The sequence below is a fragment of the Doryrhamphus excisus genome, linkage group LG16 (genome assembly GCF_037039965.1).
Source record: "Doryrhamphus excisus strain RoL-2023G ecotype Guam linkage group LG16, RoL_Dexc_Guam_v1.1, whole genome shotgun sequence".
Lineage (NCBI taxonomy): Eukaryota > Metazoa > Chordata > Actinopteri > Syngnathiformes > Syngnathidae > Doryrhamphus > Doryrhamphus excisus.
Genome location: NC_136372.1, coordinates 13,381,972 through 13,404,073, shown reverse-complemented (window position 1 = coordinate 13,404,073; position 22,102 = coordinate 13,381,972). Strand labels below are relative to the sequence as shown.

General features: G+C 39.2%; 1 protein-coding gene across 2 annotated transcripts in view; it reads right to left on the bottom strand.

Moving 5' to 3' along the window:
- Positions 1-22,102, bottom strand: part of LOC131102993 (mitochondrial import inner membrane translocase subunit TIM16) — a 117,798-nt gene that overhangs the window by 94,122 nt on the left and 1,574 nt on the right. For both annotated transcript variants that reach the window (XM_078797328.1, XM_078797327.1), the window contains exons 2-7: positions 20,853-20,949; positions 20,533-20,613; positions 20,383-20,453; positions 18,909-19,095; positions 16,306-16,382; positions 10,707-10,757 (exon numbers count right to left, since the gene is read on the bottom strand). In XM_078797328.1, the coding sequence (XP_078653454.1) occupies positions 10,707-10,757; positions 16,306-16,382; positions 18,909-19,095; positions 20,383-20,453; positions 20,533-20,613; positions 20,853-20,949 (564 nt within the window). The remainder of the gene's footprint in view (positions 1-10,706; positions 10,758-16,305; positions 16,383-18,908; positions 19,096-20,382; positions 20,454-20,532; positions 20,614-20,852; positions 20,950-22,102) is intronic.

The following is a 22,102-nucleotide window of genomic DNA, read 5'->3' as shown; positions in this document are numbered from 1 at the left end:
TGCCGCCTGGAGCGAGTCTATCCGGCCGACCATCTGAGAATCCGTACTAGGAATAACAAGCGTTTTCCAGACACAGAATGCTAATAATAATGCTAACAAAGCAAATGTGCCTCAGTGAACCGCAGCTCCACTCAGTGCCAGCAGGACTCATGCATCTCCAGACCATGACCATGACCTTGCTACTCACTTGGAAGTGAAGCCAGCTACAGTATTCAGACCAAGGGTGTCCAAAGGGCGGGCCAGGGTTTTTGTTTTTTTTATTGGCCTGTGGCACGTTGTAAAAATATAATCCAACAACAAAATTACACTATAAAAAAACACTTTCAAAAAGGGTAAATCTGAATAAATTTGACATGAGGAAAGTCAATTTTTAATGAGAAAAAGTTGTAATTTTACGAGACTAAAACAATATTATGATAAACCAATCATGTCAGTTTAGTAGCAAAAATCAGAAATATTAAAGAAAAAAAATTTTTTTTGCATTTGCATTTCTCAAAAATAAATATTCTAATGAGGAAAAAAGTTGTAATTTTATGAAAATAAACTGGTAATATTATGAGGAAAAAATAATGTCAATTTAAATATGAAAGAAAGCTATTTTTAAGCCATAATATTATGAATGTTTGGAAAATGAATTCACAATAATGAAGGATATTAGACCAATCTTGTGGGAATAATCTAGGTATCGCAGCTTAGAAGAAAATTTGTCATTTACATCAAAGACCTTTCCTTACATTTAAAAAAATTTCATTTTTTGGAGACATTTTTTCCCCACCAAAAAGCGGGCCAGGGATGGGTTTTTGGTTTTTTTTTATTGGCCTGTGGCACGTTGTAAAAATATAATTCAACAACAAAATTAAACTTTAAAAAATACATATTTTCAAAAAAGGTAAATCTGAATAAATTTTACATGAGGAAAGTCAATTTTTAATGGGAAAAAGTTGTAATTTTACGAGAATAAAATAATATGATGATAAACCAATCATGTCATTTTAGTAGCAAAAATCTGAAATATTAAAGAAAAAAATATTTTTTTTTTGCATTTGCATTTCTCAAAAATAAATATTCTAATGAGGAAAAAAGTTGTAATTTTATGAAAATAAACTGGTAATATTATGAGGAAAAAAATATGTCAATTTAAATATGAAAGAAACCTATTTTTAAGCCATAATATTATGAATGTTTGGAAAATGAATTCACAAGAATTAAGGATATTAGACCGATCTTGTGGGAATAATCTCGGTATCGCAGCTTAAAAGAACAAAAATTCTCATTTACATCAAAGACCTTTCCTTACATTTAAAAAATTTTTATTTTTTGGAGACATTTTTTTCCCCACCAAAAAGCGGGCCAGGGATGGGTTTTTTGTTTTTTTTATTGGCCTGTGGCACGTTGTAAAAATATAATTCAACAACAAAATTAAACTTTAAAAAATACATATTTTCAAAAAAGGTAAATCTGAATAAATTTTACATGAGGAAAGTCAATTTTTAATGGGAAAAAGTTGGAATTTTACGAGAATAAAATAATATGATGATAAACCAATCATGTCATTTTAGTAGCAAAAATCTGAAATATTAAAGAAAAATATATATTTTTTTGCATTTGCATTTCTCAAAAATAAATATTCTAATGAGGAAAAAAGTTGTAATTTTATGAAAAAAAACTGGTAATATTATGAGGAAAAATAATGTCACTTCAAATATGAAACATACCTATTTTTAAGCCATAATATTATTAATGTTTTGAAAATGAATTCACAAGAATGAAGGATATTAGACCGATCTTGTGGGAATAATCTAGGTATCGCAGCTTAGAAGAACAAAAATTCTCATTTTACATCAAAGACTTTTCCTTACATTTTAAAAAATTCATTTTTTTTCCCCACTGAAAAGCGGGCCTGTGTTCAGTCATGCACGCTAAATGTTGGTAGGAACCAAAGGATGATGTCCATCGTTTTTGGAGAGTCTACTTTTTGTGATACGTGTACACACAGCACTGTTGGAAAGATACGTATACCGTAATGGAAATGCAAGGGGGTGTACTCACTTTTGGGTTTTATGTGTGTGTTTTATTTTTGATGGACCAAAAGGGAGTTGATCTCTCCGATGTCTGAAGTGGCCTCGGGCACTCGTTATTTAAGCATGGTGCTAAATGGGGCGTGTGGCCGCCGATGACTGTGGTCGCCCCCCCCCATGATTAGGACCCAGCATCACCGCACGGTGGGCGGACTGAAAAACAGGCCGGAGGAGAACCCTGCACGGAGCTGATGGCCTCCTAGATGAGGTCTGCGGTGCATTTTTAAACATCTTGGAGTTTTTTCGATGGTTAGTGCGGTTCAAGTCCGGTGCCCAGCGTCAGATGTGTGGGGACGACACCGAGGGCGAAATCGTGACGACACCTGGAGCTGATGAGAATCGGAAGCGAACAAAGACCTGATTCTTTTGAGGCTTTTCAGTGCTGGGGTACAGTTAATCCTGCCCACGCCACCCCTTCCCCCCCCCCGTCCCCGGCCGGCCAACAAGCCCTCGCATGCGTATTTTTCAGAGCTGGGACCAATACAGTTGGCGGGCCCTCCATGAACGAAACCACATCATAGACGCTTCACATCTTCAAAGTTCCCCCACAGACTCAAGTGACTCGCACACATGTGCACAGTGTCATTTTTATGTCAGCGTTTTCAGCCTTGAATGCTGCGTTCAGGCTCTTTTTCTTCACATGTATCAACCAGCTGCGAGCATGATAGCCTCCAATATGGCCGCTTGATTGATCACCTCATCATCGCAATGTTAACAAGCGTTCGCATTTGCTGGAATAGGGTGTATCCTACATGAGAACTTCAGTGTTTACCTTCTCAAGAGTCCTTTCAACATGAACTCGTTCACGTTGGAAAAAGGACATGGTAGAACAGACACGTGCAGAACACATTTCACCAAGTCACTCCTTGGACATTCAAAAAAATAAAAGTAAAAAATAAGCACCCTCAATGCAGGTATGCACACCTGCGTCCCATTTTCATAACCAAGAAGGACTACGACTGCAGCTGCAGGAGTGTATAACCTCTCCTTCTGTGGCGTCACCGAAACAAAATATTTTGATAAGGATGTCTCAACATCTGTGACTACTGCGTCCTGTTTTTCTTTAGAAAATACAGCAGTGCCTTGGTTAACATCATTCATCTCTTCCAGAAGAGCCGACTCAAACCAAAACAGACTCTAACCAAAGCAAATTTTCCCATGTAAGATCATGTAAATGCGCAGACCTCACAGCTAGGAGACCAGGGTTCAATTCCACCCTCGGGCATCTCTGTGTGGAGTTTGCATGTTCTCCCCGTGCACGCGTGGGTTTTCTCCGTGTACTCCGGTTTCCTCCCACATTCCAAAAACATGCTAGGTTAATTGGCGACTCCAAATTGTCCATAGGTATGAATGTGAGTGTGAATGGTTGTTTGTCTAAATGTGCCCTGTGATTGGCTGGCGACCAGTCCAGGGTGCCCCGCCTCTTGCCCGAAGACAGCTGGGATAGGCTCCAGCACCCCCCGCGACCCTCGTGAGGAAAAAGTGGTAGAAAATGAATGAATGAATGAATGAATGAATGAATGAAGATCATGTAAATCTATTTCATCGGTTATAGACATTCATTCATTTTCTACCGCTTATCCTCACGAGGGTCACAGGGGGTGCTGGAGCCTATCCCAGCTGTCTTCGGGCGAGAGGCGGTGTACACCTTGGACTGGTGGCCAGCCAATCACAGGGCACATATAGACAAACAACCATTCACACTCACATTCATACCTAGAAGATCCGACTCAAACCAAAACAGACTCTAACCAAAGCAGATTTTCCCATTTAAGATCATGTAAATCCAGATCATCGGTTACAGACATTCATTCATTCATTAATTTTCGACCGCTTATCCTCACAAGAGTCGCGGGGTTGCTGGAACCCATCCCAGCTGTCTTCGGGCGAGAGGCGGGGTACACCCTGGACTGGTGGCCAGCCAATCACAGAGCACATATAGACAAACAACCATTCACACTCACATTCATACCTATGGACAATTTGGAGTCGCCAATTAACCTAGCATGTTTTTGGAATGTGGGAGGAAACCGGAGTACCCGGAGAAAACCCACGCATGCACGGGGAGAACATGCAAACTCCACACAGAGATGGCCGAGGGTGGAATTGAACTCCGATCTCCTAGCTGTGTGGCCTGCGCGCTAACCACTCGCTCGCCGTGCAGCCCCTGGTTACAGACATTGATGCAAAAATAATGACAAACTGAACATTTAACATGACTTGGGGGAAGAAAAACATCAATTAACAAAACAAACACATTATTCAATAAAATTAAAAAAATATAATAAAAATATAAAAAACTAAATATCAAACCGAAAATCAACATTCTAGAACCAATAACCAATAAATTAAAAAAATTACCAAAAAAACAAAAAAAAACAACAAACTGTATTACAGAAAGCAGGAAGTGAACAAATGTAACAGTTACTGATTGTAAAAGTACCAGATGGAGGGGTAGGATTTAATAAACTTTGCTTCTTCCTACTCCTTTTGGACATGTGGAACTGTGAACTGATTATGGGATGCATTCAATTGTAATCTGATGCATGTTCAAATGAAATCAAACCATTACCATTACCAATAAACATGTATATTAGAATCACATTAGCTCGCTAATAAATGGAAACAGGAAGCAGAATCAGATCTGCTAACCACCCTAAATGAACTTAAGGGACCCTGACTTCATTCAGTTGTTGCCTGAAGCCGCTGGGCTCACCCAAACCACAACAGGATCCATTTAATGTTCCATCGGCATCTCGTATTCATCCTTTCTCCTCTGCTAATAAAACCCCGGCAGCTACGACCTTTCAACAACTCTCAGGTGAGATGTTTGTGTTAAATATGAGGAGGTGAAAACATGTCCGTGTCATGACTCGTTGGCTTTGCATGACTGAGCATCAGAAAACAAAGCAGGTGTTTAGTTCATGGGATGATGATATGTTGTTGACCTTATCGATGACTAAGATCTCCAAGGGACGGCCGAAGAAGGGGTTAACTGTCACACTGGTGAGTCGTCCCTTCAAGTATGCAGCCGGAGGAAAGAGCAAAGCGTGGCGGGTCTCTGGTAACAGGTGTCCCCCACATGTGCGTCAGGCCCGAATGAGTTAGAAAGTTAGGAAGTCGCCAGCTCTCTAATGAGGCAACACACGCATCTCTCCATCATGGCTGCCAGCTGGCGTTGGCGAGAAGCAAGACTTCTTGCAAACATCAGCCATCCGCTCAGACTTTCCGCTCGCCAGGTTTTACTGCAAATTCGGGTACCGAAGTGAGAAACCGGGCAAGGACCGTCACGGAAAGACCTGAACCGACTCGCTTCCTGGTCATCATTTTGGTCATATTTGACATGCAGGATGTGTTTCTGGGAATATGATTGGTTGACAGCATTGAGCCTGGTCTCTATGGTATTCACAACAAGCTGCATTATTTTTCATGTGGTACTTTTAGCTTTTAAAAACTGAATATGCCCTCAGGATCGAACCAGCAACCAGTCCACCACCTGAACTTCGAGGCCATGGCACAAATATGTTGAACAACTTTGTTATTCTTGGCCCGCCGTCCTGTGGCCTTGCCCATGTGTCCCTGTTGTAGTCCAAAGCCACTTCAGCTTGTGGTCCTCAACAATGGGTAATTTAGGACCCCAAGTCCAGCAAACTACCCCCACACCCCCCGTCTCTCTTTGCCCTTCCAGCAACTGCAGATCAATCAATCTCAATCTCAATCTCCACGGCCAGTGCCGTACCAAAACTATGAGGGGTATTTTCTGGGTTGTAATTTTAGCAACACACAGACGCAATGACAACAAGAGGGAAGGCAGTGATGTGGGATGAGATCGGGAGCTTGGTGAACTTGCTTAGCGTTAACTTGCCTGTTGGACTCGCCGGCTTCATTCATTCATTCATTCATTTTCTACCGCTTATCATCACAAGGGTCGTGGGGCTGCTGGAGCCTATCCCAGCTGTCTTTGGGCGAGAGGCAGGGTACACCCTGGACTGGTGGCCGGCCAATCACAGGGCACATATACAGTGAAGAAAATAAGTATTTGAACACCCTGCTATTTTGCTATTTCTCCCACTTAGAAATCATGGAGGGGTCTGAAATTTTCATCGTAGGTGCATGTCCACTGTGAGAGAGATAAACTAAAAAGAAAAATCCAGAAATCACAATGCATGATTTTTTAACAATTTATTTGTGTGATACAGCTGCAAATAAGTATTTGAACACCTGTGTATCATCTAGAATTCTGACCCTGAAAGACCTGTTAGTCTGCCCATTAGAAGTCCACCTGCACTCCATGTATCATCCTGAATCAGATGCACCTGTTTGAGGTCGTTAGCTGCATAAAGACACCTGTCCACCCCATACAATCAGTAAGACTTTAACTTGTAACATGGCGAAGACCAAAGAGCTGTCCAAAGACACCAGAGACAAAATTGTACACCTCCACAAGGCTGGAAAGGGCTACGGAGCAATTACCAAGCAGCTTGGTGAAAAAAGGTCCACTGTTGGAGCTATCATTAGAAAATGGAAGAAGCTAAACATGACGGTCAATCTCAATCGGAGTGGAGCCCCATGCAAGATATCACCTCGTGGGGTCTCAATGATTCTAAGAAAGGTGAGGAATCAGCCCAGAACTACACGACAGGACTTGGTCAATGACCTGAAAAGAGCTGGGACCACCGTTTCCAAGGTTACTGTAGGTAATACACTAAGACGTCATGATGTGAAATCATGCATGGCACGAAAGGTTCCCCTGCTTAAACCAGCACATGTCAAGGCCCGTCTTAAGTTTGCATATGACCATTTGGATGATACAGAGGAGTCATGGGAGAAAGTTTTATGGTCAGATGAGACCAAAATAGAACTTTTTGGTCATAATTCCAATAAGCGTGTTTGGAGGAAGAAGAATGAAGAGTACAATCCGAAGAACACCATCCCTACTGTGAAGCATGGGGGTGGTAGCATCATGCTTTGGGGGTGTTTTTCTGCACATGGGACAGGACGAGTGCACTGCATTAAAGAGAGGATGACTGGGGCCGTGTATTGTGAGATTTTGGGGAACAACCTCCTTCCCTCTGTCAGAGCATTGAAGATGGGTCGTGGCTGGGTCTTCCAACACGACAACGACCCGAAGCACACAGCCAGGAAAACCAAGGAGTGGCTCCGTAAGAAGCATATCAAGGTTCTAGCATGGCCCAGCCAGTCTCCAGACCTGAACCCAATCGAAAATCTTTGGAGGGAGCTCAAACTCCGTGTTTCTCAGCGACAGCCCAGAAACCTGACTGATCTAGAGAAGATCTGTGTGGAGGAGTGGGCCAAGATCCCTCCTGCAGTGTGTGCAAACCTGGTGAAAAACTACAGGAAACGTTTGACCTCTGTAATAGCAAACAAAGGCTACTGTACCAAATATTAACATTCATTTTCTCAGGTGTTCAAATACTTATTAGCAGCTGTATCACACAAATAAATTGTTAAAAAATCATGCATTGTGATTTCTGGATTTTTCTTTTTAGTTTATCTCTCTCACAGTGGACATGCACCTACGATGAAAATTTCAGACCCCTCCATGATTTCTAAGTGGGAGAAATAGCAAAATAGCAGGGTGTTCAAATACTTATTTTCTTCACTGTAGACAAACAACCATTCACACTCACATTCATACCTATGGACAATTTGGAGTCGCTAATTAACCTAGCATGTTTTTGGAATGTGGGAGGAAACCGGAGTACCCGGAGAAAACCCACGCATGCAAACTCCCCACAGAGATGGCCGAGGGTGGAATTGAACCCTGGTCTCCTAGCTGTGAGGTCTACGCGCTAACCGCTCGACCACCATACAGCCCCCTTAGGAAATCATGTAAATCCAAAACATACAAGGTGCGTCAGAAAAGTTCCAGGACTGGTGTCACAAAAGATTTACCGTATTTTCTGAACTCTTAGTCGCTCTGGAGTATAAGTCGCACAAGGCCAAAAATAGACAAACAACCATTCACACTCACATTCATACCTATAGGCAATTTGGAGTCACCAATTAACCTAGCATGTTTTTGGAATGTGGGAGGAAACCGGAGTACCCGGAGAAAACCCACGCATGCACGGGGAGAACATACAAACTCCACACAGAGATGGCCAAGGGTGGAATTGAACTCGGGTCTCCTAGCTGTGAGGTTAACGTGCTAACCACTCATCCGCCGTGCAGCCCCAATGGTTATTCAGCTACACAAACAATAAACATGAAGAGAAAAGGTGTCCAGTGTTTATGCTGGCTTGTTATGTTATTTTTGTGTTGTTTTTATGCATGTTCATGTGTTATGTTAACATGACAGACACTGATTTAGCCTGTTGTTCTGTGTTCTATTGTTGAATAACGTTACTTTCCACATTAAAATGTCCTCAAAAAAAAATGCAACTTCTAGTCCAGTGTGATTTCGAGACGTATTTTTTTTCCTCTTCATGATGCATTCAGGGTTCAATTCTACCCTCGGCAATCTCTGTGTGGAGTTTGCATGTTCTCCCCGTGCATGCGTGGGTTTTCTCCGGGTACTCCGGTTTCCTCCCACATTCCAAAAACATGCTAGGTTAATTGGTGACTCCAAATTGTCCATAGGTATGAATGTGAGTGTGAATGGTTGTTTGTCTATATGTGCCCTGTGATTGGCTGGCGACCAGTCCGGGGTGTACCCCGCCTCTCGCCCCAAGACAGCTGGGATAGGCTCCAGCACCCCCGTGACCCTCGTGAGGATAAGCGGTAGAAAATGAATGAATGTCTGTAACCGATGAAATAGATTTACATGATCTTATATGGGAAAATTTGTTTTGGTTAGAGTCTGTTTTGGTTTGAGTCGGCTCTTCTGGAAGAGATGAATGATGTTAACCAAGGCACTGCTGTATTTTCTAAAGAAAAACAGGACAGAAATTGTAAAAAAATAAAATAAAAGAAGTAGTAGTCGCAAATGTTGGGATTGGCTGGCCACCAGTCCAGGGTGTACCCCGCTTCTCGCCCGAAGACTGCTGGGATAGGCTCCAGCACCCGCGACCCTCATGAGGAAAAAGCGGGAGAAAATGAATGAATGAATGAATGATGCGTTCATTTGACTGCTGCACAAAGTACAGTGCCGTGTTTATGCTAAAAACAATCTTCACTTTGCTTGGAATGATTTTTTTATAACCAAATCCTCCTAACAGTTTCTCAAGCATCTTCCCAAGCGGCTCCATGTTAGCGTATCATTACTCCAGACTGGAGTATTCACATTACGAGTTGATGTTGTTGATTGTGGCCCCAGGCCCAGTCCGTGTATACAAGGAAGCTCAAGTAGCTTTTCTCCAGCATCTATTTCTTGTTTGCTGGTCTAGTAATGTCCCGAATGCTCTCCATGTCTGCCACAGTACTCTGCGACTTCTTGTTGTCAGTCGAACCGAAGCAGAACCAGCATGGATGGGATCATCTCGAATTCAATCTATGGGTCTCTCAGTTGTGGGACAAAGCAAAAAGTCTTCCAGCGACCTCAATACACCCACGCTCTTACACATCGCCCTGATTACAGACGTAGCATGCTCTCCTCCTCCTGTCCAAGACCTTAATTACCCGCCACGGTCTTATTTCCTATAAATACAGCAGAGCGGGGCCATAATTACGCTCTATATTTACCCCACCTGGCTACAAGAAGGCTGGGACATCCGCTATTTCATTATATTTCCATTGGGGGTACGCAGGACACCACAAAAGGACGTATGTGCGAACACCTCCTTAATAGCAGTAAATGGACAAAATAAATATTCCTGCAAGTCAGCAGGCGGTTCGGAAAACTAAGATGTGGGCTTCACATCATTTCTACATTTAAAGTAGTCGCTACTTCTCGCTCTACAGAGAATAAAATACTGTATGTAACTCCGGCCACTGGGATAAGAAGCTCTACTTGTCCAAATTATGGTAGGAAAACTGTTTGCTGCGTGTGGAAATATGGTGGTTGTTGATGAATGTGTACAAATCTGCCTGGTATGTTTACTCAAAAGCCTTGAAATGATTTAGACGTGAGCCTGAATGAAAGGACCAAGCTCTCATGTTCCATTTAGAGTTGGCTTCATAGCATAAAGTCAGTGGAAATGCCTGCTTTTCCAGAATTTAAAGCAGACGTGGTGTTAATAGGAAGTGGTTTGGCCTGTCCCATTGTCCAGAAAGAGCGAATCCCCCGTCTGACTCGGACCTAAATGAAGCCATGACACCTGACTAAGCAGGAGGAGCAGACCAAATAAGGAATACCAAGCCTCCAAAGCGTTTGAATTGGGACAGCGCCATGTGGACGCTGTGTGTGCTGAGTCAGGCCGCCCCGCACGCTCCCTATTTGGTCCCCCCCTCCCCGAGTGGGAGGTAAGGACGTCCATTTAGAAGCCGACAGGTTTCGTTCCACAAGACTGGAAAGCCACATTTCCAATGAGCGAGTGTTCACCAGAGCACGGTTTCAACGTCAATCGTGCCACAGTGCTGGTATAACCCACCCACCCATTCATCAATCAGGCAAATCAACAAATCGCCATATTCAATACAACCCACGGCATTGAAACAGGAGTTCAGAACACAGAATACAGAGACTCAAAGCATATTGGAGCAAAGTCTTTCCCGTGTGGTACTCACCTGAACTGCTTTCAGCTGGGCTCTGGGGTCAAACACGCGCAGCATCTTGTCCTGCGGCCATAAAAAGAAAGGAGATGCTGTACTACACGAAGGAATGCCTGTTTACAACCTTCTAAATACACACGTTAATATTAATAGAGCCCGCTAGACAAGAAATAACACCCCTATAGTCACTTTTGCACTCCTATTACTCAATATAGTCGACGTAATAAGAAAATACAACATATAAGACGTAGAAAATCTGTTTGCAACCTTCTAAATACACATGTTAATATATTAGAGCCCTCTAGACAAGAAATAACACCCCTATAGTCACCTTTGTACTCCTATCACTCTATATAGTAGACGTAATGAGAAAAAATACAACATACAAGACATAGAAAACATGTTTATAACCTCCTAAATACACATGTTAATATTATTAGAAACCTCTAGACAAGAAATAACACACCTACAGTCACCTTTGCACTCCTATTACTCAATATGGTAGACATAATAAAAGAAAATACAACATATAAGACATGGAATATCTGTTTACAACCTTCTAAATACAGATGTTAATATTATTAGAGGCCTCTAGACAATAAATAACACCCCTATAGTCACCTTTGCACTCCTCTTACTCAATATAGTACAAGTAATAAATGAAAATACAACATATAAGACATGGAAAATCTGTTTACAACCTTCTAAATACACATGTTAATATTATTAGAGACCTATAGACAAGAAATAACACCCCTACAGACACCTTTGCACTCCTATTACTCAATATAGTAGACATAATAAAAGAAAATACAACATATAAGACATGGAAAATCTGTTTACAACCTTCTAAATAGAGATGTTAATATTATTAGAGCCCTCTAGGCAAGAAATAACACCCCAATAGTCACCTTTGCACTCCTATTACTCAATATAGTAGACGTAATAAAAGAAAATACAACATATAGGATGTAGAAAATCTGTTTACAACCTTCTAAATACAGATGTTAATATTATTAAAACCCTCTAGACATGAAATAACACCCCTAAAGTCACATTTGCACTCCTATTACTCAATATAGTAGACATAATAAAAGAAAATACAACATATAAGACGTAGAAAATCTGTTTACAACCTTCTAAATACACATGGCGATATTATTAGAGCCCTCTAGACAAGAAATAACACCCCTATAGTCACTTTTGCACTCCTATTAATTAATATAGTAGACGTATTAAAAGAAAATACAATATATAAAACATAGAACATCTGTTTACAACCTTCTAAATAGACGTTAATATTATTAGAGCACTCTAGACAAAAAATAACACCCCTATAGTCACCTTTGTACTCATATCACTCTATATAGTAGACGTAATGAGAAAAAATACAACATATAAAACATAGAACATCTGTTTACAACCTTCTAAATACACATGTTAATATTATTAGAGCACTCTAGACAAAAAATAACACCCCTATAGTCACCTTCGTACTCATATCACTCTATATAGTAGACGTAATGAGAAAAAATACAACATACAAGACATAGAAAACATGTTTATAACCTCCTAAATACACATGTTAATATTATTAGAAACCCCTAGACAAGAAATAACACCCCTATAGTTACCTTTGCATTCCTATTACTCAATAAATAAATATAAGATAAAATAAGACTGACATAGAAAGCCAATGTCTTTGAATGTGTCTAGCATTTTACTATTTCATGCAGACATTATTATACTTGAAAAAAAGCATTTTTTAAAAAAGTAATAATGGGCCACATTCAACCACAACAGCCTGATTTATTGATCCATGAACATATTAAGTGTCTTCGTCCACCCAATGACGTCTCACACTACGTAGTGTCTCCTGGTTTATCAGTACGATCCGTCCAATTCATTTCTTGTGACCTCCACACAACCCCGACCTCCCCCCACCCAAATCCTGGGTCTGCCTGGGCCCCAGCCCGCCCCAAACACATTCGCCATCGATCACGGCAGCCAATCAGAGGGGATGGCGTATGATTGGGAGGAAGTGGACCCTAATGAAATCAGGCTGTGACCGAGCCGCCACAGAAACGGCGTCACTCTGTGTGGCACTTTGACACACGATTGATACACATTTCTTCCACCCACTGTGTGCAGGATTCATTCACCAAGACACAACTTCAAGCACAAAGATCAAGTGTGTGTGTGTTCACGTGTGTGTGTGTGTGTGTGTGTGTGTGTAGCAAGGCCACCCACAGACGCCGACGCCCTGAGGCTGTGTCTTTTTTTGTGACCTCACCCTGAACTATACACACATTTTATTTATCAAACAGGATTAGCCAAGTTCCTCATGTAGTAGCCCCAGGCGTTTATTTACTCCAACGCACAGTACCAGCCTTTTATTAGGGCCAGGGCACTTATGGGGTTATGCTTTCATGTACTGTAAAAGGATTTGATATGTCACACTGGTAACACTTCGTTCGGTTGCAGCGTTGCCTTAAGATGTGTCGCAAAGCACAGCTTTACAGATGCCACGTACTTCCACTTCTGATGCAGGGCATCCAGAGGAGGAGAGGCCACCGGGGGTGTCCAAAGTGCGGCCCCGCAATTTATCAAGAAAACAAACAAGGGCAAAAATGACTAAATTTACAAAAATATAGCTAAAATCGTATGACAAAACATTGTAATAAACAAGAATAAGATGGAAATATTGTGAGGAAAAATAATGTTTAGTAGCATAAATAGCATAATAATTTTTTGTAGCATGAAGTTCAAATATTAAATTAAAAAAAGATTACTTTTTTAAAGTTGTAATATCATGAGGAAAAAAAGCAAAACAACAAATTAAGTTGTCATTTTTGGAAAATGAGGTTATGGAAAAGAATAACAATATAATGGAATAACATAATCGTCATGAGAAGAAAGTTGCAATAGCTGGAAATAAAAAAAAACCAGCAGTAATTTTACAATAATAAAGTCCAAATTTTAAGAGGAAAAAAGTTTTATTCTAACAAAAAAAGTTGCAATATTACAAGAATAAACATGTCATATTATGAGGGAAAATAACATAATTTCAATAATATTATCAGGAAGTAATAGCATGAAGTAGAAATATTAAATAAGTAAAAAAATAAATATTTAATACATGTATTCTTTTTAAGGTCATAATATTATGAGAGACAAGCAAAATAACAAATAAAGTTGTCATTTTTGGAACATTTGGTTGTGGAAAGATGTCTAATATTACTAAAATAAAATATATATTATGGGAATAATATCATTAACAGGTAGAAATGTATACATTTTAAAAAAATTTCAAATACATTTTTCATTTTCGGAGAATAAAGTCAAAATATTAAGAGGAAAATATTAAAAATATATAGTCATATTCTTATGGGAGGAAAAAGCTGCAATTCTAAACTTGTAATATTATGAGGGAAAATATTGTCATTTTGGTAAGAAAAGCAAAACAATGAATTGGAAAATAAGGTTGCGGAAAGATGTATCATTTTATGAGGATAAAGTCAAAATATTATGGGACTAAAATCATAATTATGAGAAGAAAATCTTCAAGAACAAGTTGAAACAGTTGTTTAAAAAACACCAAAAAAGGAAAGCAACAAGATTATTATTGAGAGAAAAAAAATGCACAATTTTGCAATGACGTCGTAATATTGTGAGAAATTATGGTGTCATTTTAGGGGTTGAAATATTACAGACTTGGACTTGCGTTTTTGAGATTGGATTTGAGACTTGAAGAACACAGACTTTCTCTCCCACCTCTGCTAAGCGGCGTTCCACACAGCAGAGCTTTGGAATATTTCAGTCGCATCACGTAAAAAGTCCTGAAAAGTCAAGTCTTTGCTTAATGCTTTTCATCCCATGACTGAAACACCACTGGAGGAGGGGAAGGGGGGGGGCGTAACTATGGGAGACCAAAGGCTAAAGTGGGTTTGAGGTGCTTGAAGATTCTCAGCCATACTGTGTGTGTGTGTGTGTGTGTGTGTGTGTGCATGACAAGAGAGAGAAACTCATTAATAGCAGCTTGTGAACCACAACCTGTCACTTTGATTAAACAGCTGCTGCTTCTACACACATATACATCCAAACATACACATTCTGCTCCCTTAGCGCCCCCCATCTGTGCATTTATGAGGGGGGGGGGATTATTGTCATAGGCTTTAGTGAGTGTTTGTTTGGCGGACACATCTGGAAGTGACAGGACCCTCAAGGGAGTGTTTGCTCGTCTCCAGACAAAACCTCCTCTATGGTTATCATCACTTTTCTCTAGCGACCCACATGTGTGCAAGCCATATTTGCTTTAATAAGCCAATTGAAAAGAGCCTTTGGGGTTAAATGACACCCGAACCCAAGTGGGAGTGAACCTCTTTGGCCCCTGCAGCTCTGATCTGGACTACCGATTCCATCCAATCCACAGCCTCCCCCCCACCAACGCCTTCTATCGTGCTATGCTGAGGGTGATGGTAGGTTTTGGTGGCGCTCCCGAGGATGATTATGCTGTCTTGATTGGGACGTGACCTCTGACGGACGCAGTAATTTGTTAGGTGTCACGGCAAAGACAAACAAAGACCGTGGTGCTGACCTGACAATCATACCCAGGCACATGTGCTGCATTTAGGGCCATTAGGATGACGGGTTGACGGTAAACGACACATCAGGGCTGCTTTTCACGTCAATCACAGAAACTCAGTCCTAGTTTTTTGCGGTGTGTTCAAGAGCAGCGCTCTTTTACATCGATTACCATCTTTTAAAAAGTACAGTAATCCCTCCTCACTTTGTACTTCAAATTTCATGGCTTCATGTTTTTTGCAAAATACATTCATCAATAAATCGTGTTGTTTTGTGGTTGAATACTCATTATTAATACTCCAAAAATATGCATATTTAAGCTAACTGTACATATTTTTGGCATGGATGAATTTTACAAGAATAAAGTTGAAAAAAACAACAACAGAAATGGAAAAAAGGTTTCAAAAAAGACAAAAACTCAATTTTATGAGAAAAAAATCGCAATAATATGAGAAAAAATCATGACATTTTAGTAGCAAGCAGTCATTATGAAAAATGCCTAATAAGAAGAAATGATAACATTCCTTTCTACTTGTACATTATTCACGATTCCTGTATTTACAGTATGTGTGTTATTCTGCATCAAATGAAGAATAACATTGCTACCAGCAACTTCATAGCTCATGTTTCCTCCCATTACTACCAACAATCACAGACACATCCACTTCATCGTTCACAATCTTGGATTACTGGCGACATCTAGTGGCTTATAACTGTAATGACAAGTAGAATGCACATTTCAATGAAGGAAGAATACTATCTGAGATGAGAAGCAGCACTTTATGAATAAATGACTTCTGTCAATCACGACAGGACGCCCAAGAAAGTCTCAAGAACCCATGTGAAGACAAGATGGAGTCCGGAAATAGTAAAAGAAAAAGCTAAATGTGTTTCCGTCCCCCAAAACCTTTCCAAAGTTTCACTGAGATTGCTTTAGTCCATTTTAGGCTCATTAACCAGACAAGAATGAAGCTGAAGTGTGTGTGTGTGTGTGTGTGTGTGTGTGTGTTTGTGCGTTGGCCGTCCTCACCTTGCAAGTGGAAGCCAGCAGGGAGCCGTCGTGTTTCCAGCTGAGACTCTGCAGCAGGTCACCGTGCTCCTCCAGGACTGGAGACACCAGACGTGGCGTCCCACAGCGAGTTTCAAGGAAGACAGGAAGAGAAACATTAGACACCGTACGCTCGTCTACGATGGGGATAAAAACACATGAATGATGATGGAAAAGTTATAGGCTGTAAAGTGAGCACAGCGTAGCTTGTGTGGATGAAATGAGCACAAGACAACACAAGCAGGAAACGGCTGCATGGTGGCAATTAGAGCTTATTGGTGTGGAAAGATGCATCGGCAGTGTGTAGCAGCAGCCAGCTGTCATGGATGTGTGTGTGGGTGTGGAGGTGGGAGGTCAAGTCAGGGAGGTCAAGGCCCCCGTAGCGCTAAATCCTGAAGCCGGTGTGGGTGGTGAGCTCGGTGGGTGGGTTGGGGTATTATTATTTATTATTTTTTACCTCTGCTGCTCCCGCATTTAAGAGCCACAGAGCTGAAAAACGTAGGCACCATCAGTCAACACAAAAGAAAAAATAAAAGCAAAACAAAAACAACTACAGCAGAACCTCCTGACCATTCGACGTGATGAACCACAGAAGGAGAAAAGGTGACGTATGACGTATCATCTGACGAACAATAAAATCATCTGATGACAAAACATAAAACCTATTAACCAATATAATAAAGAAAGAAATATAATAAAGAAAAATAACCACCATAAGATATAGAAAACTTGATTATGACCCTCTAAATATAGTTTTTAACATGATTAGAGCCCTACGGACATTAAATAACACCCCTATAGTCAACGTGACACTCCTATTAACCAATATAGTAGACATAGAAAACCTGTTTATAACCTCCTGAATATGTTTTAACATTAAAAACTTGATTATGACCCTCTAAATATAGTTTTTAACATTAGAGCCCTATTGACATGAAATAACACCCCTATAGTCAACTTTACACTCCACAATAAAAGAAAATAATACATATAAGACATAGAAAACCTGGTTATTACCTTCTAAATATAGTTTTTAACATGATTAAAGCCCTATTGACATGAAATAACACCCCATAGTCAACTTTACTCTCCGATTAACCAATATAGTAGACATAAGGAAAAATAACCCATATAAGACATAAAAACCTGGTTATAACCTTCTAAATATCTTTTTAACATGATTAAAGCCCTATTGACATGAAATAACACCCCTATAGTCACCTTTGCACTCATATTACCCAATAATATGAGACATAATAAGGAAAATAACCCATATAAGACATAGAAAACTTGATTATGACCTTCTAAATATAGTTTGTAACATGATTAGAGCCCTATGGCCATGAAATAACACCCCTATAGTCACAGTCACACTCCTATTAATCAATATAGTAGACATAATAAGGGAAAATAACACATACAAGACATAGAAAACCTGGTTATAACCTTCTAAATATCTTTTTAACATGATTAAAGCCCTACTGACATGAAATAACACCCCATAGTCAATTTTACATTCCCATTAACCAATACAGTAGACATAATAAGGAAAAATAACCCATATAAGACATAAAAACCTGTTTATAATCTTCTAAACATGGTTTTTAACATGATTAGAGCCCTATAGACATGCCATAGCACCCCTATAGTCACCTTTGCACTCATATTACCCAATATAGTAGACATAATAAGGAAAATAACCTATATAAGACATAGAAAACTTGATTATGACCTTCTAAATATAGTTTTTAACATGATTAGAGCCCTATGGACATGAAATAACACCCCTATAGTCACCGTCACACTCCTATTAATCAATATAGTAGACATAATAAGGGAAAATAACACATACAAGACATAGAAAACCTGGTTATAACCTAAATATCTTTTTAACATGATTAAAACCCTATTGACATGAAATAACACCCCTATAGTCAACTTTACACTGCCATTAACCAATAAAGTAGACATAACAAGGAAAATAACCCATCTAAGACATAAAAACCTGTTTATAATCTTCTAAACATGTTTTTAACATGATTAGAGCCCTATAGACATGACATAACACCCCTATAGTCACCTTTGCACTCATATTACCCAATATAGTAGACATAATAAGGAAAATAACCCATATAAGACATAGAAACCTGTTTATGGCCTTCTAAATATAGTTTTTAACATGATTAGAGCCCTATAGACATGACATAACACCCCTATAGTCACCTTTGCACTCCTATTACCTAACATAGTAGACACAATAAGGAAAATAACCAATATAGGACATAGAAAACCTGTTTTAAATGATTAGAGCCCTGTACACATGAACTAACACCCCTATAGTCACCTTTACACTCGTAGGTTTGAATAGATTTGAAACTAGGAACTTGGAAGTCAACCAACATGACAGAACGGCTGGAGGTTTTGCTGCAGTCTTGTTCCATGTTGACACAGCAAGTACAAAACTGAATGAAATGCAAGACAAACACACAATATGGACACAAGTATTGGGACACATGCCTCTTGTCCACGGAGTATACTTCCTGAATGGATTATGACTACTCGGACTTTTTAAAGCTTGTACCTACCAGCTAACGGTGCGTCCTGGTGGTCCGTATCCCAAAGGAGCGGGCCCTTGGCGGAGCCGACCGCCAGCAGCCCGGACGAGGTTGGGTGGAAGAGCACCAGCTCCAGCCTGCCCTGGTCGGGATGAAGTGTGAGCTCCGGGTCTTTGGGCTGCTCCACATCTGGATCGCATAAACGCCACAGCTTCACCTGGACACAAGGTGAGTGACAAAAAAAAAATCACAATAAAAACAGGACAACTGCACATCCACATAGGGATTATTATTATTATTAGCAAAAGCAGCACCATAAAGATTAGATGAAAATTTTATATTAAATATAGAATCAGCTACATGAAAAATTTGTATTAAATATAGAATCAGCTACATAAACATAATATGTGAGCAAGCAAGCATGGTGGATCAGTTCACTCCTTGTTTTCAATTGTCCAACTGATTTTTTCTATTCTGGCACTTTTCTAGCTATTCATTCATCACTGTATATTTTTATATTTATTCTTTTTATGATTATATATATTTTTTATGCATTCTTTCAATAATTTGTAATAATATTTTTCAACCTTTATCATTTTATTATTTAAATATATATATTTGTTTGTATTAATGCATGTATTAATTGATTACTATTTTTGTTATTATTGTTTTTATGTATGTATGTATTCAATAATTTTTTAAATATATTTTTAAACCTTTATGATTTTATAAAATTTTTTATATTTATTTTTCCTGTGTATGGATTCATTATTACGTATTTTTATTTATATATTTTATTATTTATGTATTTGTTTTTTTAATATATTATTTATTTATTTATATTTATATTGTTTTCTACGTAATAATTCAGTACTGTTTAAAAAAAATTACATTTTTAAACCTTTATCATAATATTATTATTTTATTATGATTATTATTTATTTTTTATTTTTCTATGTATCAATTAATCACTACGTATTTTATTTTTTATCATTATTGTTTTCTTTGGAAATATTTTTTTCTAATTTTCCATGTATTCATTCATTACTAGGTACTTTTATATTAGTTATTTTATTGTAATTGAATTATTTTATTATTTTTTATATATTGCCGTCTGCAGGCTGTGTGGGACGGGGTCGAGCAATCTGCGGCGTTGCACAAGGATGAGCCACGGGAATGTTCTTGCAAAACCTTGGGGAAATGATGGGTTTTGGATTTCGGCTTAATACTCTGCAGTCACTGAAACCAAAGCCGGCCCGTGACGATGCACTTGTTGGACATCCGAGGTAAACCGAGCTGCTGAGTCTCATCACGGCAGACGGACACTCAGCAGATTCCAGTAAAAGTGGAGCACCTGCATCTGACGATTCAACTCTGAAGGGAGGATCGTGTTTTCAAAAGGTTTAAATAAGAATAATAAAAGGGATCTGCCAGGAACAACAGAGCTGAAGACGGGTGGTGGACTGAGTAAGAACTTGGTGCGAAAAGGAAAAGAGGATCTCACCATTTCATCGGCGGAGCACGTTGCCAGAAGACACTCGTCAAACGGTGAGAAGTCAAAGTCAGTCACCAAATCTGATGGAGACATTCATGGCATGTTTTCATGGCTTGGAGGGGGGGTGGACTAAAGTTGTTCATTAGGAAAATACAGTACCAGAATGACAGGAGATCTGAGTGACGGTCCAGTGGCCATCAGCTGTTGGGGTCACTGACGACAGGCCCAGTATGCCGCCCCCTGCAGGCACATCATTGCACTGTTCATACACTGTGTTTACCCTACAACCCTGCACATTCATTCCCAAGGCAGCATGCAATTTCTACGTACAATTCCTATTTCATTTAATAATTTATTCTATTAATTTTCAATACCATTTTCTTATTTTTTAATATAATTACATAGCTTTTAGGAAAATGCATACATACTTTTTATTCTGACAAATAACATTGATGGATTGCATGAATCCTCTTCCTTACCGGCCTGCTCCGTATTAAAGGCCACCAGCTTGGAGCTCGCCTTGATGTGGTTCCCCTGGCAGGCCAAAGATCCGGCACGGATATTACTGATCCATTCCTGTATTGCAAGAGAATGTAGAGAAATTATGACATAAATCATATACAGGTCATATGATACAGATTGTCATGCAAGTTAGGCGGTATAGTACAACTTTGCATGCAACAGCGCCACCCGTTGGGCATACTATGTTTCTTAAAACGCTTTTTAGACATGCATGCTGCAATGAAGATGAAAGAAAACAAAAAGAGGAAGGAGTTAGCTGACACTTCGGGCTCCTGTGGAGGAGGAAGTGGAAGTTGCACAGCAGGGAGCTTGTAAAAGGCAGGGTTCGTGTTCTCCATCACTCCTGAAGATGTAACGAATATCAGTATATTCTAAATGTCATCAACGAACAATTAAGACCATTTTGCCCTTTTGTTGTATATAGAAACAACTGAGGTCAAATGGGGTGTACCACTTGGCGGCAAACAGCAGAGGCGCTGTTGAGTCTGTCTCAACTACTTTGGGGTAAAGAAAAAAATAATTATTATTGTAAAAAAACACAAGTTAAATATTATATTACAATTTTTTTATCTAAAACTGTTTCTAAAATAAAAACAATTCTATAAAAATATTTGAACACTAATAATGCATGTTACAAAAACAAATACAAAAAGTAATTTTCAACAAGTGGTTGGGACTAAATGGGGTGTACTACTTGGCGCCAAACAGCAGAGGCGCTGTTGAGTCTCAACTACTTTGGGGTAAAGAACAAAATAATTATTATTGTAAAAAAACACAAGTTGAATATTATATTATAAATATTTTTATCCAAAAATTATTCTAAAATAACAACAATTCTATACAAATATTTGAATACTAATAATGCATGTTACACAAAGAAATACAATAAGTAATTTTCAACAAGCAGTTGAGGCTAAATGGGCTGTATTACTTGGCGCCAAACAGCAGAGATGCTGTTGAGTCTCAACTACTTTGGGGTATAAAACAAAATAATTATTCTTGTAAAAAAACACACGTTAAATATTATATTATAAATATTGTTTAATCCAAAAATGATTTTAAAATAAAAACAATTCTATACAAATATTTGAATACTAATAATGCATGTTACAAAAAGAAATGCAATAATTTTCAACAAGCAGTTGGGGCAAAATGGGGTGCACTACTTGGCGCCAAACAGCAGAGGCGCTGTTGAGTCTGTCTCAAC